This window comes from Halichoeres trimaculatus, unplaced genomic scaffold (genome assembly GCF_033239565.1).
Source record: "Halichoeres trimaculatus isolate MK-OKI-2021-1 unplaced genomic scaffold, fHalTri1.1 fHalTri1_scaffold_13, whole genome shotgun sequence".
Taxonomy (NCBI): domain Eukaryota; kingdom Metazoa; phylum Chordata; class Actinopteri; order Labriformes; family Labridae; genus Halichoeres; species Halichoeres trimaculatus.
The window spans coordinates 30,248,017-30,274,549 of record NW_027437191.1 but is presented as its reverse complement, the minus strand read 5'-3'; the positions used below and the strand labels follow the sequence as shown (position 1 = coordinate 30,274,549).

The following is a 26,533-nucleotide window of genomic DNA, read 5'->3' as shown; positions in this document are numbered from 1 at the left end:
AGCCAGGTATCCATCTTTGTTTTGAATAATTTCTTGTGTTAAGTTTCCCAAATACAACACTTCACATGTTGTCACATTATTTTTAACAAATCAAACCTTTTCTTACATTTGGGTCAAAACAGGACACTGAGACTTAAGATTATTTTACTGTTTCATTCTCTTGTTGCAGCAAATCCACATTAAAGAGGGGGTATCTTCCCCTAACCCTTTTTAGAATTTGTTTTGTCCCTATATTAGCTTTACATGATTTAAAGCTAACAAGAAAACTCTTTTTTTTTTCTCATAGTGGTGTTTTAGAAAAGCTTTGTTTCAGCCTCTTCTGAATCACTCATCTGAGCTGCTTCCTTAATTTTGGGGGATCAGTGATTGGCCGATCCTTACATATGAAACTGATCAAAAAAATCTCCAGGAAGGTCTGACAGCTAGCTATTGTTGCTTTTTGCTCTGAGACTTAAAACTCAGGACACTTTATTTGTTGTTTAATTGAAATATTAAAAATTGTATGGTTTCACAGGTATTGTTCAATAATATTCAATAAAATAAGATTGGAACATTGAAGGTATATGCTGTCAGTTATAAAAAAATAAAGAATAAAAAATCGGTATCGGCCCAAATCAGTATCGGCAGATCAGTGATCGGTGACCAGCCAGAAAATTATGATCCTTGCACCTTTACTTTAAAGCTACCTGCTCCACAAAACCCCCTTCCCTCTGATTGGTCAGCCTTTTAGAAGCCTGTCAGAGGTAGAGCTATGGGCGGACCTTGGTGTTTAAGGTCCATCTCTTCAGTGCGTTATGTACCAGTCTGTGGGGACCTCGTCATTTTAGCAAGTCACATGAATAGCTTGTGATATTTTGAGAACGAACCGTTTTGAGCAGGTTACAGACAGATTCTGGGATTCCTCCAGCATCGTTACTTTATATCAGTGTTTGGAATATGTGAAAGCACAATACCCCCTCTTTAAGTAATCCTGAAAGCTTCTTTGGCTATTTTTGTGAATCAAAGATTCCAAACAGCATCAACCTTAATAAATTTTGGGATTTCTTTTACACAGTGTTTGAAGTTTTACAGCGTCTTGTGACCACCATTCAACCTCTTTTCCCCTCTCTTCTTTAAGTAAGTGCCAATATCAGGGTTTCGAGTGAATACAACTGTTAACTGTTTCCCTTGTGTGTGTGGGTTTAGATCACAGAGCTGTGTGGAGCCACTCGACTGGGTCACTTTGGGCGGAGCCAGTTCTACATCGCTCTGAAGCTCATCGCCATCGCCCAGTCAGGTCTGCCCCTGAGGGTGGAGAGCCTCAACTCGGGTGAGCTTGATCCTACTCCAGAAACACCTCCGACACAAAACAGAACAAATAGCCACTCAGCAGCTTCAGGAAAATATCAGATTCTCTAACAATGGACTCCTCTTATCAGATCCAAGCGCTTTGTGTTTCCAGGCTGCTGGACATCTTTTGATAATCTGCTGTTTGGAGTTCAGATTTAATGAATTTAAGGAGATCATGAGACAGGAAGCACAGGGAGTATAGAAGACTTGAGGCCTAAGATTTAGAAGAACATAACATAATAAGAATCCTTATTTTTTTTAATATTTGCTTTAATGAGTCCATCACAGTGAGTTTGTATTGAGATGAAGTTATTCTTGTTGTTTTTTTATGGACGGTAGTGTTGTTGTCTGTCACGGTTTGTCTTTACTTTCAGCGTCATTAGCTCATTATTTTCATTCTCAGGTGTTCAACTTCACAAACAGCTGCTACCAGCTCTCTGTTTATCTTCACTGAACAGCGTTTGGAGTCCAAGCGCTCGAGGGTTTCAACTGCAAAATTGCTTTTTTTCTGTTTGTCTTTGGTGCGACTGGTCTTGAAAAACAGCGGGTGGATTTCACAGTCTTCAGCTGCATGAAGTGACTTGTTGCAAAACCAAGTCCCTGAAATGATTTCATAATTTGATGACAAAGAAAAGGAAGTTTTGAAGCGACTTCCTCCTGTTAGACCGAACACTGTGCACAACTTAGTGCAGATTCGTAGATTTAGGGATATTTGAATCTTTCTCTTAGTAAAGATGTAGTTCACACATGTTTCTCTCCTTTACTGTTTTATAAGCCTGAGCTTTCAGAGGTATACCGCGAACATATATTAACATGAAGATCATTGTGTTAAGTTGCTCTGTGTTTCATAAAAAATACACACACAGGTTTGTTTAAGGACAGCAGCAGCTTGCTTGTACATCATGTTGTTTTTGGAGCTGCAGCTCATGAGTAACTTCAGTATTAGTCTGTGATGATTGCTTTCTACATTGTTTAGATTGTGAAGTTTGAAAAAGTTGTGATAGACCCAGGGATGACGTTGCACTAGATATTTTACTTGTTTGTCAATTTGACGGACAGAATCGTAAAAATTATTTCATAGTGAACGATGATCCCTCAGTTAAAAAGAAATTGATGATGAGACCTGTTAGATATCTATTGTATGTTTTAGCATTTCATCACAAAAGCTACTCAAAGAAAACTTGTAAAGTGACTTATGTAGGGCAATTATATTGTTTATTGGGCTGAAAGTGTGAATATTGATTAAAAAAGTCCAAAATAATAATAATCCAAAACAAGAATAATGATACTGACCCTGCTGTCTAGAGCTTTGTAAAGTTAAAAACTGTTGCACAGCAGGCAGAGCATGCTTTTTAAAATTAATAAAGAGTTGGCGCAACTCTTAGAAAGACGGGTTTCCTGATCCTGCCAGAACCGGCTTCACCGCGGGGAAATCCGAGAGCATGCAGTCCATATGTACAAGTAGTATTAGTAGTAAGAACAACCCAAGACAACAACATGACAATATGATACCTAATTAATCATGCACGCCCCCAACCAACTGGACAGGGGGTCGACTGCAGGTGCTGTATTGACTAATGAGTGGTTGTGAAACAATTAAAGTAGGGGTGCACTGATCACAGTTTTCTGGCAGATCACGGATCTCTATAAAACCTGACCTGCTGATACAGTTTTTTTTTTCTAACTGACAGCATAAACCTTCAATTTTCCAATCTTAGTTTATTGAAAATCATTGAACAATACCTGTGAAACAATAAAATCTTTATGTTTTAACTTAAACAACCAATAAAGTGTCCTGGGTTTCAGGTCTCAGAGCAAAAAGCAACAATGGCTGGCTGTCAGACCTTCCTGGATGTAAGATCAGATTCATATGTAATAGAGATAGACCAATATGGATTTTTTGGGGGCCAATACTTAAAATGATTATCAGTAGGCAAGGAGGCCGATAACCGATATTTAAAGCTGATATTCATTTGCAGTCAAAGTGAAAATATTGGAGTTAAAAATTTTGAACAATACAAACTGCAACAATTCAAATGCCTTCAAGCATATGTTTATTAAACAGCTCCCAGGCTCAGCAGCATGTTTTATAAAGTTAAATGAAAACTTAAAAAAAAAAATTAGCTAACGTTGTCTACAGTAAATAGAGTTTTCCACAATTTCTTTGTAACTGCAATGAAACTGGACAGAATTGAGTTTGTGTTGCCTTTAACAGACATGTTATGCAGTTTAATTAGTTTTCTGTTTGGTTTAACATGACTGATTTTATACGACCATCTAGGGCTTCCATAGGGTAGACAGGAAGAAATTCTGTGCAGAGAAGCATCAGAGCCAAAACAACACAGTTTTGTGAGTTTCAGAATGGGTTTCATGTCTGCTGTCGGTTTAAAAAAAGGCAGATGTTGATGTGCCCCAAAATTCCAAATATCAGCCCCAATAATCGGCCTGGCCAATAATCGGTCTATCCCTAATATGTACGGTTGCGCTGATCACCGATCCCCCAAAATTAAGGAAATGGGCACCGGTGTATGTCTACATTACAGTGATGGACTGGATCATTCTTGGGTTTTCTAATCTTTCAAAATGATGGGAAACCTTCAGATTTTTCCTGCATTGCTCAAAAAATTCAATTAAAGGCAAAGAATTATCAGTTAACATGACCTCTGGTACCAACCAGTCTGTCTGTATTACCGAATACTGATTCACGTAAAATCAAAAGGTACCATATTTAGGTGCCTATACACATCCTTGTGACTGTGGAAGAGAAGAGATTTTCCGCGCTGGACATGAACACAGCATTGCAAGGTTATATATTGAAGAATAAATGTGTCCAATTGAAAATCTTTGAGATTTTATTATCAAACAAATCAATATTTATTGTCACATCAACACTCAAAAGTAATGAAAATTGGTGCCATTGAGTACTGATACCGATTGCTAAGTACCAGGCATTGATACTGCATCGTTTAAAATGTGAAAGGTTCCCATCCCGAGAAAGATCTATCAATATTTCCTATAGTGAGATGAAAGGTCTGTTAATTGCTTGTTTTGTCTTACAACACCCAAAACAGATTTATTTATTTATTAAATTACAACAAATCCTAATATTGAAGAGGTTTAAAGCTGAAAAAATGTTCATTTTTGATGCAGAAGTTACTAGTTATTACATTTCTGTACGACTTAATCCAGCTCAGGGAGCTTTCAGGAGGCAAATCAGATCTAACTGAAAAAATGTTAAATTATTTTCTGTGATTTTAAGCATTATCAGTGTGTTTTAGTGTGCTACACACCACATTATCTTTTTCATATGTTTTATGTATTCTGTCTCACCATTTTTCTTTGCTTTATTTTGAAGGTTTCCTTGTTGAAACAGCCTTGGAACACACTGTGCTGACCAGATAAGAATCAGATATAGTTCGTTTTGGAGGTTGAGAGCTAGAAAAACATTACCCGCCCAAATAATACAAAAGTCAAGTTTGTGTGAAGTCCTGTGTTAAATCGTTGATTCAGACTCCTTCATACATTTTTCTTTGTTTGAAATGGAGCAAGAAATACTGAATAATAAACCCCAAAGTGGATTTGGAGTTCTGTGACAAACTTGTTTTTCTTTTATCAATATACATTCCCTAGTTTTCCTGAAGCATCCTGGGAAAAATGAATCAACCACAGCGTGTGTGTCGTTTGTCCAGTGTAATGAAGACAAACAGTCCCCTTCACTGCAGTTTCTTCAAAGCATTCAATGCGTGTTTTAACTATTACAGCTCATCAATCAGCGGTCACACTCTTAACAAACTCATAGAAACCACAGCAAATAGCTTCAAGCTCACACTTCATCTCTAGAAATGCTGGGAAATGTAAAGTACTGTGAAGGCATAATGACTGAGATCAGCTTCAGCAAGAAAACTCCACTCATCAGCAACAAATAACTCCTGAAATCCACTAAACATGACAGGCTGATGATTCCTCACAGTTCTGGTGTAATGTGGACAGATCTCAGCCTTCAGGCTAACTGCATTAAAGCGCCTGAAAATCAATACCCAGCTAATCTGTGCGTTAATCCTGCCAACGGATTCCTGTCTCCACAGTCAAAGACCTGCCGCTGCCCAGGTTCGTGGTGGGGAAGAACGAGGCGGAGGCCAGGCACGCCGCGCTGTACCAGGACTCTGACAGTCAGGGGCTGTACCCGGCATCTGCTACTGCTGTAATACCCAGACCACCAGGCCGGGGGCATCAGAACAAGAAGGGTCCGCCAACATCCACTGCACATCCTGTCCATGAAGTCATCCAGCCTCTGGCACCCAGCGTCGAACCACAGGTGGGATACTGTCGCTTATATGATCATGAAACTTTAATGAAGGAGGTTAGCATATCATTAAATTTGCAGATTATCTGAATCATGTTAGGATTAAAGCTGAGCATGCTTCACTTTCTTCCAAGTCCTCTAAAAGTTGTATTCACTGCGACCAAAACATCAAGTCAGTTTCATCCTGCAGCTGATATCTCTGTGTTGCACTTCCTGTCTTTTTCCTGCTCCTCTTTCTCTGCTTCTCCCTCAAATTACTCTCTGACATTTCTGCCGCTGCTGCTGTTCCTGTGCTGAAACCAGCAGCAGAAATGTGTTTGCTCCCCGTCGCTCGTGTGGACCTCTTCCTCCACAGTTATCTATTTGGATCTATTGCACAATGTTCCTTTGCCGGCTGCTTGAACAAACCATATCTGAGATGAACAGATTAGAAGAAGCTTTGAAGAAGTGCGTCTTTGTTGGTTTGTGGCCCAGTTGTTGGCATGATCCAGATACAAATCTGAATATTTGACAGTTAACACCCATAACACTTGATACCGTAACACGATGATGCTTAAATTCACTTTCTCCATGTGTTGGATTTAGATTTGTAAAGATTTCTGGAAATGTTAACCTCAGGTTTTTACACGTGCAGTAAATAAAACATGTGACTCTGCATGTATATTTGATGCATTCGATTGCGTTTATGTGTTAACAGCCCGAGCCCACGTCCCCGGTGGTCTCCCCTCACCAGTCTCCCCCCACCTCCCCTCACTCGTGGAGGAAACACAAGCGGCAGCACAGCGGAGGAAACGCAGAGAGGCAGCCAGCTGTGGCCGCAACTGGAGCAGTGTGGACACAGTTCAGGGAACCACAAGCGGGTAAAATGAACTCATCCAGTCACCGCTGCAAAATGAACACTCAGTAATAAGAGAAGTACGGTGTATGGTCACAACTGTTAAACTCAAAATCAATATAAAAACAACCAGTTTTAGATTTAAAAACTATTTTGCTGCATCTGTTTTTGACACTTTCCCTTTCACTTCAACCCCAAACTGACTGCATTTCATTAATTTCTCAGAGGTATTTGACAGGAGGTTTTGGCGTCTTGTTGGTTAAATCAGTGGTTTTCAAAGTGGAAGCTGCCAGAAGGCACTGGGGGGAGCTCAGAAAAATTGAAAGAAGGGAAAAAAATCAAATCAAAATCTTTTTTAAATAACCATTTGTCCTGAACATGTAACACCTAAAGTGCTGTAATCATTGGATTCTGAAGTTTCCTGTTGTACCTCACCACACCATGTATGACAGCTGTAACTTAGGCACAATGATGTCATGATCTGTTTCGACCTGGGCCCATATGCATATCCAGCCATTTGCACGACTGCAAATAATCAGCCAGTTAACAAATTACACCATGAAAGAGACACAGGTGCAGATTATGTCATAGGAAAAGGAAAGGAAAACCCATCAAACAAATCCGAACTGCGCATGTCTACCACTCATAAACAGTGATTAACCTGGTGAGCAGTAACAGTGTGACTGAGAGAAGATCAAGAAAAAAAAATTCAGGGAAAGAAAAGGAGAATTTATTATAGGAATACACAAACAGCTTTTATCAGTGAGTCAATCAGGTAAACAAAGAGAAAGAGAAAGTTTGGCAATCTTGAACAAGGTAAATGTGCGTGGTGAAAAGTAAAATCAGTAATATGAAAGCTGCTTTGTGAAACAAGCACTGCAACGGACCGCACCTTGATGAAAAACTCTTAAAGCAGTTTATCAACTCCAACATTTCACCAAACACAGCTTGGAAGGACCCAGACGTATAAAAGCAAAGAGCAAATCAAACTTATAAAACTGATGGCAGAGAGCAGCTTTCCAAAGGATTGTCCGCTGTCTTTGCATATTTCGTCTCAAACGGTGACGCATCCCACGATATCTGTCTTTAAACAGCCAAACAGGCGCTGTAATCTTGTTGTTAGCACCTGTAATGGTGGGGTATACCTCCATTAAACTTAATGCCCTTTTGGCCCGTTAACCTGGCTCATGCAAACCACTGATCAAATTTTTTGTGGCTTTAGCCCCTGTCTACTGACTACATGTAAGAAAGGACTATATCACCTTAGCTGACAGAGTCCTGATTTTGCAACGACCTACTTGTGGTGACTCTGACTTTTGTTTGTTAATAATTTCTTATCCTAAAACACTGTAATAATTATTGAAAAGTGAATAAAAGTTAAGTAATACATTCTTAAAGCTGACGTTTCTTTACAAATTTTGAAGCATAGCCTGTTGGTTTCCAAAGGAGGTTGTGGGGCCTTGGCAAAGTAAAACTGGGAACCCCTGGGATAGATCATTTACGTTTACTCCTAGTATGTGAAAGGACCAAACTGCAAAGTCAAAATTCTTTGAGTTAGTTTTTTAAATGGGATTTTTGGGGTTTCTGTCCTTGTATTTCACATTTCACCTTGTGTCTTTGGATGGCAAACAAAAACAGAGATGAAACCAGGCTGGGACAATAGTTTCATCAATACAAAGAGACAAAAAAGTCTGGATGCTTCACTCTGCGCATCAACTGAGGCGTTATCCATAACAGCAAACTTGTATCAGTTGATGATGAAGCATGACAGAAAAGTAGTTTCTACTTTTGAGTCAGTACAGAGCACAGTACTGTGTGTTTGTGTTACTTCCTGTTTGCTGCTCAATGTTTGCTGAGGCTGTCAGTTACAGCAGTTAGTCATAAAGGGAACAGAGGAGACTTCTGGTCTGAGCTGAGCTTTTACCAGAATGAAATGATGATTGTTTTCCAAAAAGAAACAAACCTGGTTTCAGAAGCTCAGGTGTCAGAATTTGATGCTCCGTTCTGCTTATTAGAAATTACTGTGATGTAAAATATTTGATATTTGAGAAAATTTGCTACTGATAATTATTCTATTTTTTTAGAATATTTAACTTTTCAGCTTAAAAGAGGAACTACATAGCTTGAATATTGAACACTGCTCCATAATAAAGCTTTCTTCTCCTCCCTCCAGCTCCAGTGTCAGGTGACGGCATGTGGTCGTCTCATTCGCCTCCCCCTCCCAGTCAGGAGAGCTGGGTCAGTTTCACAGCGGACACCCCGCCATCCAGCGCGATCCCAGCCATGCATCCCTCATCAGTCCAGGTAGAGTAATAACACCTCTGTAATGTTTTCTTCTCAATACATTTTAATATCAGAATATATCAGTCTTTGTTTCTAAACTGGATTGGAAAAAAGTTACCACTTTCCTCCAGCAGAGGGCAAAATTTTTCTGTCGGACTCACATGTGACGTGTATTTTTATGAAAAATTTGGCTTCTGATAAAGTCTGTAGACATTATCGTCATCATTTCACTTTTTCACATGGTCTGATGTTAAAAAAGCAAACTAAAAATCGCAAGAAATCATAAATATTGGAGAATTGCAATTTAAATCGAATCGGCACCCAAAAATCGTGAAAGAATCGAATCACGAGAATAGCATATCATCCCAGCCCTATTCATTTAATCTCCAAAAAAGCATCAAGGTTTTCCCTCGTCTTCAATATGATATATTTTATTAATTCAAAGGGCATATTGCAGGTTAAGGACAGCTGTTAAGAAATTGAAAGGAAATAACTTAAAATAACATCCTGAAAGAAATTCTTGAATTAACAAACCACAGGGTCTCCTGGAGACGTTTTAGTACAAGTTTTTGTACTTCAGCATTAAAAACCGGCATTTGAACGTGACGTCACAGTTAGGAGTCCCGCTGCTTCTGCCTCTGTATAACATTAATAAACATGGATCAGACTGTCACTCCTGTCAATGAAGAGGGAGAAAATCTCAACCAGAGGAGAACTGAGTGAGCGCTGTTAGCTAGTGATAGTAGCCTAATGCTGTGTTCACATCAAGGTTTTTAAAGTTTGAAATCAGATATACTGACCTCAAAAATAAGTAGTAGGTGTAGGAGCTGATCATAAAGCAATGTCCTTTGAGCTGCCATGATAAAACCAGAGAGAGAAAGACAGAGAGGACTATCCACTGATCTAGAGTCAGAAAACTAAGACTTAGCTACGCTGCTCAGCTCATATTTGGGTTCATTGGGTTGAATCTCGGGCTAAATCTCTGACAAATCCTTGTCATCGGTTGCCGGGTTAGGGGCTGCTGCTGCTGACAGTGAAGCTGGTGGTGTCTGATGGAACAGCAGCCGTGTCAGTCTCACCCGGCTCCAGTATCCCATCCTGAACTCCATCCGTAGATTTTATAAGACTCCATCATATCAATCCTCCTGTCGAGAAATGAGCACCACCAACGACTGTGTTTTTGTGACCGATCCAGAAATAAAGTCCTGTTTTGTCAGCTGCACAAAAAGAATCCCAGCACGAACGCTAACTCACCGAGTCTGAAAACGTGCACTTGGCGTCCTGTTAAGCTAATATTTCTGTATCCATCCATCCAAACACGTCTGAATCATCTTAATGGATGGTCAAATTAAATAATACTTCGGCAGAAACACAATAAACATGACCTGCTAGCTCGATCTCACTCATGACAACCTGTTGTTCACATTAGCTCAAAGTGTAGTACAGGAATGCGAGTCCCTTTTGTTTAATTAAATGATGCGATGGTAAAAAAGGAGCCACTTCTTCCTCTAAATTTGTGCCTTTTTTCGTTAAATAAAATCTAAAAGAAATGATTGACTTATTCTGCTGCCATTATCAGACCATGTTAAGAGTTAATTTTAAAAAGTAACCTGCAATATGCCCTTTAAACTAATATAATATATCTTTCATAAGCCCATATAAGAAGTTATCTCTTTTTTTTGCTATGTGAGAACAAACAGTACTAAAGAGGAGGCTGGAGCCACCTCAGCATCTGTCTACCTCTGTAGGCTTAAAGATAAATGAAGGATTAAAGGACTTCTTGTGGTGATGTATCACTGTGGAGTGAGAGAAGTAAGCCACAGCTTTTCCTTTTCCTATAGGAAAGCACAACGATACGAACAGTGGCCTCAGCAGCAACAACCAATGAGATCCAGAGACAGTCCAGCGGCTACGACGACCCGTGGAAGATAACAGACGAGCAGAGACAGTATTACATTAACCAGTTTAAAACCATCCAGCCAGACCTCACAGGCTTCATACCTGGTAGAAAATACACACACACACAAAAGTTGTCTCAAAGTTTGAGATAACTTGCCCTAACTCCTCTTTATCTACTTTTTATTCCAGGGTCAGCCGCGAAAGAGTTCTTCACCAAATCAAAGTTACCGATTTTAGAGTTGTCACATATCTGGTAAGTTGTCAGATCAGTATCTCTGAACCTCTGAACTTCCCACAAAAGTCTTATTAAAGATTGCACCAGCACTGTCATTAATGAGGTCTTATTAATTTTCCTTTTTATTCCACTTGATGTGGGAAGCCGTGAAATGTAATAAAGCAGCAGACTGGAACAATCACAACCACTGGAGTTATTTTGTTTACACTGCTCATGTTTCCTCTCATGGAGCTTTACAGCCACCAACATGAGGAAGTCAAGAGAAATATGTTTTAGATCTGGTGCATGTCAGTCAGGTGTTTGAGGAAATATCTGGAGGTTGATATCAGACTCACAGATCGCCTCTGTGTCCTCAAAGGGAGCTTTCAGACTTCGATAAAGACGGAGCTCTGACCTTGGACGAGTTCTGCGCTGCCTTTCACCTGGTTGTGGCCAGAAAGAACGGCTACGACCTGCCTGAGAAGCTGCCTGAGAGCCTGATGCCAAAGCTGATTGACCTGGATGACTCAGCAGGTACGCAGCCTCTCTTTTATTTTGCTCCCTCTCCCAGCGTTAGGCCTCATAAAACCTGGAGGGTGACAGCACTGCAGAGTGCAAACAGTGGTTCATTTTTTTTACAGCTTTTATTATGATCTTGCCATGAAGGGACTTCTGTATTTTTCTGGAGCTCTTTTGACTCCACATCCTCCTCATGGCTGACAGTCAACTTTTCAGACACACATTATAAAAAGAAGAAACTCTTTGGGGTTTTTTCAGGTTCCATTCAACACCAGAGGACACGTGTGAAAATATGATTTCTCAGATTGTTTCCCCACCTTTGGTAATGCCATCTAGCCCCGTTTCCACCAAGCACTTCGGCACTACAGCGTTTCCACTGACTAATCCTGGGACAGATCCCCAAATAACCGAGACGAGCCTTCCCACTTTTTGGGACCCTTTTGTATGAGTGCCAGACTAAACTGATCCAATCCCAGAAGGTGGAGCTACAACACTGCAGTCTGTTGATTGGTCGAAAGAATCGTCACATACCGTGCGACAGATTGTGCTTTCCAACAAAGAGCCACATGCCAATCATAAAGAGGACAAAAGTGCAGGATGTGTTTATAGTAAAAATTTCTTCTTCATTGCATTTATTAGCAGAGTACATGAGGGATGGAATGGTTCACAAAAACCACAGTTCAATTCTTATTAGGGTTTTGTGGTCATAGTTTTCGTTTCATTGTTTTTAACATATTTTTACCATATACCCTAATAATCCACCATTAAAGGATTATTTTTAATTGATTCTGTCATGTATAGTCATGAAAACGCTGAAAAAATTAGGCTGTTTCCCATTTCAAACATCATTAAAGCTGAGTGAAACATTGCTAGTTTCAACATGCCAACTCCTCAGTAAGGAAAGTCACTATTGGCTGTCCCAGAAGTCACTTAGGCCCAGTTTACATGTCGCCGAAAATGGTCAATTCCGCAAACATTTCGTTGCGTTTTAACCTTCCGTTTAGATGGGACCACGTTGCGTTTTCAGTGAAAACGCTATCTTTTGAAAATGCTCCCCAGAGTGGAAAGATCTGAATCCGCTCCTCCATCCAGCCTCGTGTAAACGAGGAGCAGAGCGTTTCAGGGTGAAACGCTGATGTCACCGCATGCGCACTCGCAGTTTCAGGTGAAGGCTGCGCGCTCAGCCACATTTCCAGTTGATCCATTCCGGTCCAGTAGGTGGCGGTAATGCACGTCGTGGTTAGATTGCCGACTGTCTCACACAACAAAACGACAGAAAAAGAAAGAACAGAAGAAGTAACTTGTCTTCCTGGAGTTGTATGAACGCGGATCGTTTTCACGCCGTCCTCATGTAAACGTGGGTGGCTTCTGAAAACGCAAAGGAAGAATCGTTGCAGGAGTCTCCGTGTAAATGGGGCCTAAGCTAGCAACACTCAGTTGTGGTTTTATCCTCCACTTTCTTATTGCCGTCACCAGAGCTCACACTGAATCTAAAAACTGCTCCCAGAGAGCATAACGCCACAAGGCCACAGGTACACCCTCTAACTCTGTCTTCTCCACTCGTCATGTAAACATCACACATGCTTCCCCACAAAGTGTCGTGCTGTATTCCTTCACCTCGTGTTGCACGTGCGTATGATCAAAGCTTCATACTCGCTTCAACCTGAGTGGTAAAATTAACTTTATTCATAAACTGTTCCATCCTTAGGATACGCTGTGTCATGCTGCTATGGCAACACACTATTATGCAACTGATGCAGCTATTGGCATCCGGCTTACATGCCGCCTACCACAAGGGGGCACAGTTGTCCGTGGAAACACAAACAGGACCAAGCTTAACCGAGCCAACCCGTACTGATCTAAACTGAATCAGACCCGTACTGATCTAAACTGGACTGCTTGTTGGAAACGGGGCTTTTGACTTGTATTGATGGATCTGGCTAACCTGTGTCTAATGTTTCCTGTGCAGAGGTCCCAGAGCAGACCGCTGATGTGGGATACTCGGGCTCCCCGGTTGAGGTCACCCCCAGCAAATCTCCCTCCATGCCTTCACTAAACCAGGCCTGGCCCGAGATGAACCAGAGCAGCGAGGTTCCCACACGCACACACCATCATCCTCACTTCCTGTATTTCCACAGTTAGCTCCATGTCTGTTTGCTTTCGCTGCGTTTGTTTCATCATGATTAAGCGCTCAGGTGAAATCTGCCAAAGATGCTTTTTTCTCCATCCATCCATCATGATTCGATTCATCCTCAAACATAATTCCTGATAATCCAGCACCTCTTTCCTCACTCCTCGGACTGTGGTGGTAGCCTGCTGTCCTGTTACCAAAGTCAGCCGTGTTTGTTTTGTTCTCATGCTCGCTGATGATGTCGCATCGCCACCTCGTTGTCGTTGTCATCCGACTGACGACAGGCGATGTCGCATCACGGTGGAGGCTCAGGCTGATGATGTAAATGTGTGATGTCACTGCACTGGCTGACTGACGTGTTTTTTTCTCACTGTCTGTCTGTCTCCTGCAGCAGTGGGAGACGTTTAGCGAGCGCTCCTCCAGCTCACAAACTCTGACCCAATTTGACTCTAACATTGCACCAGCTGACCCTGTAAGTCAATCACTTAGTATGCATGGTTTCACCATTAATGGACAGACATTAACCCTCTCTGTGATATCTCTCTGTCTCTCCTTCTCTCTTTCTGTCTCTCTGACTTTGTGCATGACGGTCTTTCAAATTGTCGTCTGCTGCATCAGCAGTGGTCAGTGTGTGTTGTGATTGGGCTGGCTTAGCTGCTATTGGACATCACCTTTTTTTTTCTACAATGACATCCACCAATCACTAAAGCTTTTGCAGAATGTGAAAAGCAAAACAATTTACATTTTTGGTTTGTTCTGGAAGTCTAATGTTTTTTTCTTTAAAGGTTTTCTGTTGAAGATTTTAATTTTGTGACTTTAATTTCTGACCCTCGTACTCTAATGACAGGAAGACTCTCACATGCTGTTGTCAATACAGTGCATCTCTTTAGAGCCTGACAATGACAACGAAAAACCCTGGTTCTTTAATATTTAACTCCCTGTTTTTACTTGTTACTTAGTTTGAAAAACAAAAAAAACAAAACACATTTAAAAAACTTCATTTTGGCTCATAGTTGTAAATTAAAAGTGTTGTATATCCGCCGATATGTTATTGATATTGGCCGATATTCACTCATTAACTGCCAGCATTTTCAGAGCATCTTGAACGATCTTTAAAGACCCAAATAATCTTGTTTTCTATGACTATGTAAACACCAAAGCTACTGAAGAAGAGTGGAGTCTCCTCTTTTATGTCTCTCTTAGTGTTTTTGTTCCAAAAAACAGACAAAACATACTTTTTTGATCACGTCCATCTCGGGTGCTCCATCCTTTGATCCTCTCCATGGTCGTCTTTTCTTATGATTGGGCCGCTCTTTTTCTCCGAACTACCTTGACACATCATCTCGGATATTTTTTATTTTTTTTTAACCAATTTCGGTATCGGTAAATATCGGTTATTGGCCATCACGACAATATTGATATCGGTATCGATATCAGTGCATCCCTAGTTTCTTAAAATAAGGACCTAAAATCTCTTAAATCAAGTTATGAGACACCACGTGGTTACTCAGGGTTTCTGCAGATCCTTAAAAAGTTTTAAAAGGCATTCAATTTATTAATCTAAAAACAAGTCCTTGGATGGCCTTAAAATGTCTTGAATTAACCTCAACACAGTCGAGGCAGATGCCTGTCTAACATGAGTCTGGTTCTGTCTGAGGTTTCTGCCTGTTAAAGGGAAGTTGTTCCTCTCCATTGTAACTTGCTAAATGCTGCAAAGTCCTGTACTCATGGTGGATTAAGATGAGATAAGACTCCTTATCTTATCTTGATGTTGGGTTTCTGGAAATAAAATTTTATTAACATTTACGGGTCTAGACCTGTAAATGTTTTTGTTTAATTAAAGTGTCTTGAGATACTTTTGTTATGATTGGCGCTATACAAATAAAGACTGATTGATTGATTGATTGAATTAATCTTTAAAAGTCTTAAAAAATGTTATCACATGTTAGTAAGACTGTAAATGGACCTAAAACTCAAAATAAATGCTAACATTTTTTTTTAAGTAATTCACCAAGTGACTCATGTTGTAACATCACACAATCAAGGAATCGCGGAACCAACAAACATTGATGTGGTTGCAGCTGGGACTGTATTAATTGTCCCTAACCCTGTGTAATTAATGTGGTGTTTTAATACCATTTGTGTTTATTGTAAAGTTGGTCTTAAATTTAATTTCAAATGGCATTCAAAATTCTTAAAAAGTCATGCCTTAAGCTGTGGGAACCCTGTTACTGCCTTTTGTAAACATGACAAAAAATGTTCTGCTTCTACTAGATATAAATCATTCGCCCGTGAATAAATTTCTCCTCGTTTTGAACTTTTAACCAGTTAGAAATACTGTTTAATCAGTTCAACAAGAACAGTTTCAGTTCATCTTGTTCAACCAGAGAGGAAGTTATGGTGGTAAACAAAGCACTATACATTAATTATCTCCAATATGATGAAATGAAAACTTGATATTTTTCTGAGTTTAGAGTCTGACAGGTTAATGACTTACAAGATTTTATGGCATTTAATTTATTTTTTGTGCAAAATCACATCTCTGAAAAACATACAAATTTCACCCTAAGGAGATCAAACATGGGCAATACTTGAAGCCTGTTGTTCCCAATCTTTTCCAACTCAGGGCCCACTTTTAAGTCTCAAAAAATGTTGCAGTCTACTTCCGACCCCATAAATACAGACACCAAAGTTTCTGTCTCTTATTTGCTTGCAAATAATGCTATTTTGGAAATGATTTGGGGGGCCCACTTGCAACAGGGCTGCAACCCACAGGTTGGGGGTCACTGCTTTAAACAGTAAATGAATAAATATGTGGTTTAATATTTTATTTTCCAGCTTCTACACAGAACCCTTTCTATTTAATGTATTCATCTCCATAAATACAGAAATCACAAATACCTCCCAAAACATTGCAAAAACAAAGATATGAGGATGATTGAAAATTTGGTAAGGTTTGCAAAGGGTCAGAACTTCTACAAAGTTGAAACTACAGGCTATTTGCATTTTAACTCACAAGTCAGCTGATCAGAAAACTGAAGACAGAATGTTCTGGACTACATCTGTGTCTGTGTACCTCCTCTCCCTCCACCCATCATCGTTCTTCCCCTCTCTGACCTCCTCTTCCTCCATCCATCCTGCAGGACACAGCCATCGTTCACCCTGTCCCCATCCGGATGACACCCAGTAAGATCCACATGCAGGAGATGGAGCTGAAGAGGACCGGCAGTGGTGAGGCGATCTCTGTTTCCACATCATCATTAACTAATGAATGAATAAATGAGACTTGTCTGATAATGAGTGAACAACAGGAAGATTGTCAAAGGGAAAGCTTTTCCAAGATTTATTAATGGATACAGATGAGATACCTGATCCAAACCGCTGTAAAATGCTGGACAACATAACAGTTCATCAAAAGTGAAGCCAAACATTTAGAGCTCTCATTCTAACAAGTACTATATTATTCCGATTCTGTTGGCAAATCTTTAAATGTGTGTGGTCAACTTCAGCAGACTCAGATTTTTTGATATCCTTGTTCTTTTTTTAAACCCGTAGACCACAACCACCCCACCAGTCCACTGCTGGCGAAACCTCCTGAAATGCCTGAAGAAACCAAATTACCTGCCTCCATGAAGTTTGTAGCCGCCAACACTGTGGGTGAGTATGAGACGAGCTCCGGTGCCATGAACGGTATCGTCTATTTCTACCTGTTCCACAACTTTGTCGGACTTAAGATTGGCAGTTTGAAAATAAAGGCTAAAAAAAAATAAATGGCTAAATTCCACCAGGTCTGGGTCCGGTCCGTCTCCACTCTTCTGTGTGAAATATTTGACTCTGATTTGAAAGGAAATAATCCAGGATTTAGTTTCTCCAATGATAAGAAAAATTAAGGGACTTCTTCATGTATTTTATCTTTTTCTTAAAGGTGATGGTTACAGCAGTTCAGACTCCTTCACCTCAGACCAGGAGCCAATCACAAGACAAAGGTAAGCGCTAGTTTTTCTGTGATTGGACTATCTTTCTGCTTCTGTTTTACTGAATTACACCCAGTTAATTTTCCCTGGTCCAGGTCTCAGTCTGGTACGTCTCCAGAGGCTCTGAAGGTGGTAGCCGCCCCTCCTCCACCGCCGCCTCGTCCCCACCCGTCTCACTCTCGCTCCTCGTCTCTCGACATGAACCGCACCTTCGCTGCCACGTCTGCACCAGGGCAACCCCAGTCCTCCGCAATAGCATATCCTCCAGCTGTGCCTCCTCGACCTCTGCCCACACAGGTAACTCAGAGAGAAGCGCTCTGAACGTCCACCTCACTTCACTGCATCCTCATGACTTCTGTTCACCATCTCTTCCTCTCTTTAGACGTCGTTGCCTCACACCGGGCATCGCTCTGAAGCTGAGGGAGCAGCAGGAGCAGGGGCCACCTCCCCTCAGCAGATCCCCCAGCAGCCTAATTTTGCTGACTTCAGTCAGTTTCAGGCCTTCGCTGCGTCTGAACAGCCTTCCAGTCTGCCTGAGGTTGATATTCACAGTGAGCCTGGACAGGTCAGTCCTCACCTGTTCATTATTCATCTGTATTCAGATCTTGCAGCTATCTTGAATGCTTCAGAAACATGCTCTAATAGGTTTCTTCTTAAACTGCTGAAGTAAGCCAGAGTTGAGCCTCAGTGTAACTTACCGTCTACTGTTGATGTGACACCTACTAGAAACAGATGAACATTGACTTAATCACATGGCTGTTTTCAAAGAATATAAACAGCCGACAGCTCGATTTGCTTCAAGATGTACGAGTTTGACATGTAGTCTTTTTGGTACCTGTGTGTTCACAGACTGAGAAGCCACCAGAGGGCGCTGGTCCTTTGAGAACAGTGAAGAGTGACGGTCAAGCAGACGAGAGAGCAACAGCTACTGTTAACTCTGTAAGTCAGCATGTTTGGATAGCAGTGGATTTAACGTGGTGCCATACTTTGGATAAAAAGTAAAATAGTGTAAGCATTTATGTTTTGTGAAAACCATGGGTATTACAAGCAGAAGCTAACCAGGACGTAATTATTTTTGCTTTTTCTTATCATTTTATGAATGGGTCAAAGAAAGAGATCTTCCAGTTATTCTGTCTTAATGAATGAAAACTCAAATTATTTTAAACATTTTTACATTTAAGACAGAGAAAATGATCACGTTAAACTTAGAGTCAATGGTACAATCAGCTGTTTAGCGTCAGCAGAGAATATTTGGCGAAAAGGCACAACCCACATACTGAGCACTGCTGCTCATCAAACAAATACGTGCTCCTTGCGTATGTGGCACCGTCTAAGCGGAAATTCAGAACCAGTCTATTCGCTAGCCCTCTGTTATACTGTCCAAAGGTGGAAAAGCAGTCGGCCGTGAAGTGACGAGCACACACATGCACAGTTTTACTGAGTGTAGCTGGAACATTTCCTTCATAAATGAACTCTAGACACTTAGTCTTGTCTTCTTCTGAGATGGGAAGCTTGTGCATGGAACTGTGTGACTGTTTACAGCCAAAAACAGAGTAGTGATGGCTCTTCAACTTCAGCATTTTCCATTTCTCTCCAGCAGCGAGGGGGGGAGTGAGCTGGGAGGGGGTTCAGGGGTATCGGCTCCGGTGGACCAATCAGGTCAGACTTGCTCCTGATTGGTCAAAAAAGGGAATTGCTGACGTCGGCAAATCCTCAAAATCCAAACAGCTCCTTGTAGGTCAGGATTTTACATTAACAAGCACTACTAAGTACAGGTTTTGTCATTAAATATCACATTTTGTGGGCAGAGAGGAAAGCCAAAGACCCACAAAATTCACTCAAAGACTTAATAAAGAGATTTTTTGCATAGTATGGGACCTTTAAAAAGGAAATAAACACGTCTCCAAAAGGATAAGATTTATTGACCAGAAGCATTGTCACAACAAGGAAATAATCTATCGAACACAAATTTTATTCCTATTTGGGTTCAGATCAGTATTCTGGTTTCTGAAACATTCGGAATAACCCGTCACTAACACGCATTAGCAAACAGGGTTATTCCTGTTAACATGGTATGCCGATCACAAAGGCAACCCATGGACAACATCTCGATGTACTGAGAATGTCATGATGCACGTCATTTCTGCTTTTCTTACTATCCGTTGCAACAGCAGCACTGCGGACTGCCTGTCCTCAAAAGACCAAGATTCCTTTCAAACAGAACATGCACAAAAGACAAATTAATGTTCCTCTGGATGGGGATATTCTGATAGGGGTGTACATGACCAAAATTGGGTTTAAATGTAAATGTTGCCATTGTTATTGTTTAATATGTCCTGGTTTTGCTCTCAACCAGGTCAAGGGTTCATCTGGTCCAATAGCCCCTCCTCCTAAACCTGTTCGGCGGAGGTTGAAATCTGAAGACGAGCTTCGGCCGGAGGACGAGCAACATGGGCCCCAGAAATCTAACGTCATAGCAGCTGTTCTGGCCACTCAGCCCTCCATCCCCAGGTATGAAACTCTGTCATGTCTGGTTAAAAAATGAAGGTGGTTATTTTGTGTGCATCATGTTTTAGTAAAATGAATACATGCTTGTTGATTTCAGGTCAGTAGGAAAGGATAAAAAGGCGATTCAAGCCTCAATTAGAAGAAACAAGGAGACAAACACAGTATTGGCACGACTCAACAGTGAACTGCAGCAGCAGCTGAAGGTAAGCAGGATTTACATTTTCTCTTAACGCCCAAAAAAAGAAAGCAGTAAGATTGCTTACATGGTGTCGTTCCACAGGACCTGCTTGAAGAGAGGATATCTCTGGAAGTGCAGCTGGAGCAGCTCAGACCGTTCTCCCACCTTTAACCAACACAAAGAGGAAAACTCTGCTGTAGTTTTTCATCCGAAGCAACGCTGTGTGAATCCCTCTCCCCTTCACCCTTCCACCATCTCAGCTTTCCCTGTAGGAGGCTCAGACCTGCCGCAGGACGCTCCGTTAAAACTCTCCAAACCGCTCAATCACACGTCTCATTAATCATAAACCAGACCTGAGAAGATGTGACTCACGCGTGGAGGGGGATTTACGAACTGGCACTTTTCAGTTTCCTCTAAAGAGAGGTGAACACGAGGACGGCGGCAGACAGAAACAGTTTGGAGTGTCAGACAAGAAGCTGCGGGTTTGGTGTGAAGACAAACTGCTGGTGTCTGATTATTTTAATCTGAATGACTGAAGAAGTGGGATGGAGTGTGTTTGTAATGTGTGTGAGCCTGTGTGTGTGTGTGTGTGTGTGAAAGACTTTTTGCTCCTGTTCAGTGATTTACATGAAGTCAGCATCTGTATGTTCATTTTCTCTATGGGTTAAGACTCAGCCACACCAAACTTCAACTCAAAAACACTTTAACTTAGAGAGACGGTTCAGAGCTTTTCCTTAATGGTACCTAATGAGAAGTCTGATGAAAGATGAATCATGAGACACTTTTTCCACATCGTCTCCCTTTGACTTCCTTTACTTTAACTTTGGCAGCATTTTGTGTTGATGACACACTTCCTGTGTTTCCCACCGTAATATCTGGGCAGCACATCATCAGACATTTGCACGCTGATGTAGCCTGTTTCATTTTCATCCTAATAAGATCATTTGCCACCCACTATCAATGAACAGAAACAGAAAGAGTGTCAGCAGGTGATGTTACAGCATGTAACATTACACACCCGTCAAGGTGAATACACCTCAGCACATTTTTCTCTCTATCTTTTAGCTGTTTTCATCAGCTTGTATTTTGTTTCCATGTAGCAGAAACACCATATCTATCCTTTAAAAATAAAAGCACTTTTTTTCTTTTAATAAGCAATATAAAAGTTTAATGAAGCCATTAATGTCTTCTCTAAATCTTGGGCTTAAACTTTTTGACTCACACCCATATAAATAGTAAAGAATAAACAGTAAGTCTGTTTCATAAAATTTTCTTTATGTATTTGGTGTGTAGGAGTGTATCCTTATTTATGTTGAGATAAGTCTTTTGTTTTTGGTCTCAAAAAGAAGTCTGCACATTTCTCCCTGGATGTGTGGACTTGATGGAGCGAGTAACAGATAGCTTGCTAACCTCACTAAATCTCTCAAATCATCATAGACTGTATAATAAATGGATTTAGTCTTCGTAATTTAATCATAGACTGTATAATAAACGGATTCAGTCTAAGTTATTTCGTCGTAGACTGAATTTCGTTTGTTTTTTGAAACGAATTTTAAGCTAGTAGGCGTCGATCTGGAAATGCTGCGTCACCATAACGGTCAGTGAACGTAGCAGGGAAATTCAACTCCCGAGCCGTTAGCCTCTTTGCTAACAGCTACAATGCGCGCGCGCATGTCAGTTGAGCTAGTCACGACGTTACGGTGAAATTCGTAAGTTTAATGCTTCGAGTTTTAAAGAAATCACTCGAACAGCCTATTTCGACGGATAAAAAAAAATCAATTCAGAGTTTGACTGTTTCTTTTTTCAGCCACGCTGAATATGTTTATATTCGCGGTTAGTATCAGCCATATTGAATGAGTGTGTACCTAATTTCCGGTCCCTCAACGGCCACCCTCAAGCTGGCGCTCGACCAAAACAAAAAGGTAAACGCAGTTTTGGTGGAAGTTGTAAGCTATTAGTCTTATTTCAACCGAAAAAGAAAAGAGAGAAACATTTAAAAAGTCGTTTTTTATTAACTTTAGCCCACTTGATGGCCCTACCTGTTGATACCTGGACAACAAATCACTAACTCTATAAGCATCAATTATATGAAGAAAGTCTGACTCCCCTATGATTTTTTTCAGAAATTTCTTGGTACTAAAACAAAGCAACACATTTCACATGAAATAGTTAAAGTGCTGGTTTACAACTTGCATTAAATTGACATTTTTATGACTGGAGTTTGGTGTGGCTGCCCCCCTTGTTAAAAACTTACTGTGCTACTTCTGAGCGGGACTTACTGTGTGTGTTTGTGTGAAGCCTTTTGGCTCAGCGGTCAAGGTGAAGGCTTATTTTCACTCATCCTGTGACAACCTCCCCCTCAATGTCTACATATGTGTGTGTGTGTGGATGAACACACTTTGTCCTCTTTCTTCATGTTACACAGTGTTTTGGGGATTGATGTGACTGAATGGTTTAACTTTATGCCAAATGACTGAACTGTCACTCTGCTCTCACCTCGACCTGGGCTGTGCAACAACCGCTTTTCCCTTCCCCGCGGGTTTCACAGCCAAACATCAACATTTCAGCCGAACATAAACCTTTTACTCTCAGTTTTTGCGGTTATTTCCAGTCTCTAACTCCACCTGGATAAGAAAAAGTGTTCTAAAAAACAGACTTGAAGGGTTGAAGATAATCCTGGATGCAGGAGGCGGCATTTTTGAAGATTCCTGTGAATTTTTTTTTTTTTTGTGGCACAGATCCAAACTGAGGACGGAGAAAGGAGTCGATAAAGTTTGAAAACTCAGCTGTTTTCTAATGGAGCAGTCGGCACTATGCAAGTACAGGGCGATACATCTTCACACACCAACTATACTTAGCTGTTTGTACTATGATAGTAGCAACTGTGTGAGTAGTATACTCTGACTTTTTGTATCTTAGATCTTCCAAAAACACCATTTACTGTACGTTTGTGATTCATTTTGCCTTTTTTTTCTTTCTGCACTAATGAGTCGGCTTCCCTCTGTCTCCCTGAGGGAAGTAAACTCATAATCAGTGCTTTTTTTGTTTTCTATCAGGGCACTTTCACCCTAAATCTGCAAGATACGACCGTTACTGGTTGTAGATGAAGCTTAACACGAGGAGAGCAGTCAGCGGAAGAGGAGACCTGAATGACCCCACTGCACTTTGAACCTAACCCGCCTTCTCCTACCTTCTTTTTTGTCTTTTTAAGTGTGATCATCCTCTTTTGTTTTTCTTTTTTTTTTTAACCTGCATAATTCTCTCGTCTTTCACCTGTATTTAAAGATGCTTTAAGAAGAAAAAAAAACTATGAACCACTTGTTTTATTTCTTAAGCTGCAACCAGGACACTGAGATTTTTGTGCCAGTATCCTGAAATGATGACAGAGTATTAGAGCCACATTAACAACTCAAAAGTCTGACATTTAAACAATAAAGTCAGAATACAACAGTAAAACAATAATATGAATAAAGCAGAAAAATGTGAGAATGAAGTCATAATTTTACCAGAAAGTCTAAATTTCCAGCATAATCTCTGATCATAGAAAACAACCAAGACAACTGGGCCTGTATTATTATGACTTTATTCCTTTGTAATTGTGTAAAATCAGGAGTGTATTCTTGTAATCCTTAAACTTAATAATTTTTGTACTCCAAATTTTACTTTTGTTGTTTTATTTTATTTTATTTTTTTCTCTCTTTTTTTCTTTCTTTTTTCCCCTTGTCTGCATTATTCACTTTTGTTGTTTTAAGAGTTGTTTTTGCATTTATTTTTTCTTTATTATGTAAGTTAAACAACTTAATTCCTCAAACATTCAGATTTTTCCCCTCAAAATCTTGGCTGTATCTTAATACAGCTACTTTATTCCTAAATTACAACAACTGTGTTCCAGAATATATGGCTCTAATGCCCTAACTATTACTACGTTAATCCAAAAAATGTCACAAATTTATCCCTGAAATACCACAATTTTTAGATCTAAAATTTTCTAACCTTTCACCCCAAGTATTATAACAGTCTTCCTAAATATAAAAACTTCATTCTCTATAGTATTTTATTCTGGAATTTAAAAAAAAAAAATGTTACGATTTTATTCCGGAATGTCACCGCTACATTCCAGAATGTCACAGCTACATTCCAGAATGTCACAGCTACATTCCAGAATTTTTACTTCACACCCATAAAGATTTGACTTTGGAACCCTAAAATATCTTAACTTTGTTCCTGAAATGTTTTGACTTAACTCCATAAATGAGATCCCTTTATTTCTAAAACATTTTGACTTAAAAACAAGACGCAATACCTGAAATATTTTTTTTTTTATTCCCAAAAAGTGATCACTGTATTTCAAAGCGTTATGACTTAAAATGATGCAGCCTTATTTCTAAAATATTTGGCCTTTTTATCTTGTAAAATAATGTCTTTTTTTTTTTTGAGCATTTTTTTTCAACTATAATTTGTAAATCCAGGACTTCGTTCTTTTTTTGTTTCATAAATGTTGTCTTTATGGTTACAGTTCAATTTTTTTTTCACATAATTCAAACAATATATGGATTCTAATCCAGGAATAATTTTACTGTATTTTCATTATACTACCATCTTGTTTTCGCTACATATAGATTTTTTTTCTTTAATTCTAAAAATATTTAGTTCTCTTACTTAAAATTGGAAGATATTTCTTAGTCCACTGTGGCTCTGATACTCTATCATCTGATTATTTTTCGTTTAATCTCAGTGTTTAGTGTTCCTGGAGCTTCCTGCGAGCGTGAAGAAAGCGTCTTCTTCTAAAGCCTTACTCCCCTCACTGGCGTTTAGGTTTCTCCAGCGGCTGACTGACCTCCTCCTCCTTGTCGTATCAAGGCTCGCCTTCTTTTTTCTGCTGTTGAGGATAACGATGTACTGATGTGTGTGTGTTTGAGTGTGTGTGAGCGTATGTGTGTGTGTGTGTGTGTGTCATGTTGTTACCAGACCTGGAACTAACACCATTTGAAACCCTATTAAAAAATCCTCTGGTGGGATTGATTCATGTTTGCTAGCACAGCAGCTCCCCTCCCTTCAACCCCAAAAGGCAATCCAGGCAGGCAGAAGCAATCAATCGTCAACCGTGTCTTTGATAGGATTTCGAATGCTGTGTGCTTCCAGATCTGTGATGTATATTGTATATGAAACACACTTTTGGACTCATATGTAAATTTGCATTAATTGCTGACTAACAGCGAAAGAATATTCTATTTAATTCCTTCTCTCTTGGCTGTGGGATCCTAGATGTTTAACTGCATGGATGTACTGTATCTCTGCAGAGTCAACTAGCAGCTGTGTGATTTTTACACAAAAATAAAAACGGCACAATATTTTAAACACTGCTCTCTGTGAATTTTTTATCTGAGATCAGCTCCGGAAACTTTTTGTTTTGTCTGTTGTGGGTTTTCTCCTCTTGGTAGTTTTGGGTTTTTATCACATTGTTGTCATTTTTGTTGTTTTTAAACTTTTTGCAGCTGTCTATTTGATAAAGAAGCCGATTTCCATCAGTTGAAAAAAAAAAACACAAAAATGTCAAAATTGTGAAAAACTAAGTCATAATTATGAGATAAAAAGTTGAAAATAATGAGATTTAAAGTCACAAATATTAGGATAGAAGCCAGAACTACAAGATTAAAAGTCATAATTATAAGAGGAAAAGTCATAATTACGAGAAAGGAAGTCAAAATTATAAAAGAAAAAGTCAAAATGAGATTAAAAAAAAGTCAAAATTATTAGATGGAAAGCCATAACTACTAGATAAAAAGTCATTCATGAGATAAAAGTCTGAATTTTGAGATCATTAGCCATAAATATCAGATAAAAAGTCAAAATAATGAGTTAATAAATCAATGTTTTGAGATAAAAAGGCAAAATTAAGAGAAAAAACGTCCAAAATGTGAAATTAGTCAAAAATATCAGATAAAAAGTCAAAATTTTGAGATAAGTCAAAATTGTGAGATAATAAGTCAAAATGATGAGACCATTAGCCACAAGTATCAGATAAAATGTCAAAATTATGAGATAAAAAGTTGAATTTGTGAGATAATAAGTCAAGGTTTTTGAGATTTAAAGTCAAAATCCTGAGATAAAAAGTCAGCTATAAGATAAAAAGTTGAAATTAGGAGATTAAAAGTCTAAATTATGAAACAAAATGTTGGAATAATAAGATAAAAAGTTAAAGGAATTAGATAAAAAGACATAATTATGAGACTTGACTTTTTCTTATTATTTTGACTTTTCTTTATTCTTTTTTTTTTCTGGCAGGAATGGGTTTCCGTAGTTCGAAGTCCTCTATCTTTTTAGACGTTTGTCTTTCTGCTGATGCCGTTTGTCTAACTT

General features: G+C 39.6%; 1 protein-coding gene across 1 annotated transcript in view; it reads left to right on the top strand.

Annotated features, from left to right (window-relative positions):
• The window catches only part of reps1 (RALBP1 associated Eps domain containing 1), a 29,961-nt gene extending 4,447 nt beyond the window's left edge, over positions 1-25,514 (top strand). Inside the window, exons 2-19 of the mRNA XM_074684991.1 lie at positions 1,186-1,309; positions 5,415-5,644; positions 6,330-6,492; positions 8,641-8,771; positions 10,592-10,754; positions 10,839-10,902; positions 11,243-11,397; positions 13,352-13,473; positions 13,905-13,985; positions 16,657-16,744; positions 17,069-17,170; positions 17,439-17,499; positions 17,583-17,784; positions 17,870-18,052; positions 18,337-18,426; positions 19,844-19,998; positions 20,093-20,198; positions 20,276-25,514. Coding sequence (XP_074541092.1) covers positions 1,186-1,309; positions 5,415-5,644; positions 6,330-6,492; positions 8,641-8,771; positions 10,592-10,754; positions 10,839-10,902; positions 11,243-11,397; positions 13,352-13,473; positions 13,905-13,985; positions 16,657-16,744; positions 17,069-17,170; positions 17,439-17,499; positions 17,583-17,784; positions 17,870-18,052; positions 18,337-18,426; positions 19,844-19,998; positions 20,093-20,198; positions 20,276-20,344 — 2,289 coding nt within the window. The 3' untranslated portion in view covers positions 20,345-25,514. The remainder of the gene's footprint in view (positions 1-1,185; positions 1,310-5,414; positions 5,645-6,329; positions 6,493-8,640; positions 8,772-10,591; positions 10,755-10,838; positions 10,903-11,242; positions 11,398-13,351; positions 13,474-13,904; positions 13,986-16,656; positions 16,745-17,068; positions 17,171-17,438; positions 17,500-17,582; positions 17,785-17,869; positions 18,053-18,336; positions 18,427-19,843; positions 19,999-20,092; positions 20,199-20,275) is intronic.
• Positions 25,515-26,533: the final 1,019 nt, after the last annotated feature.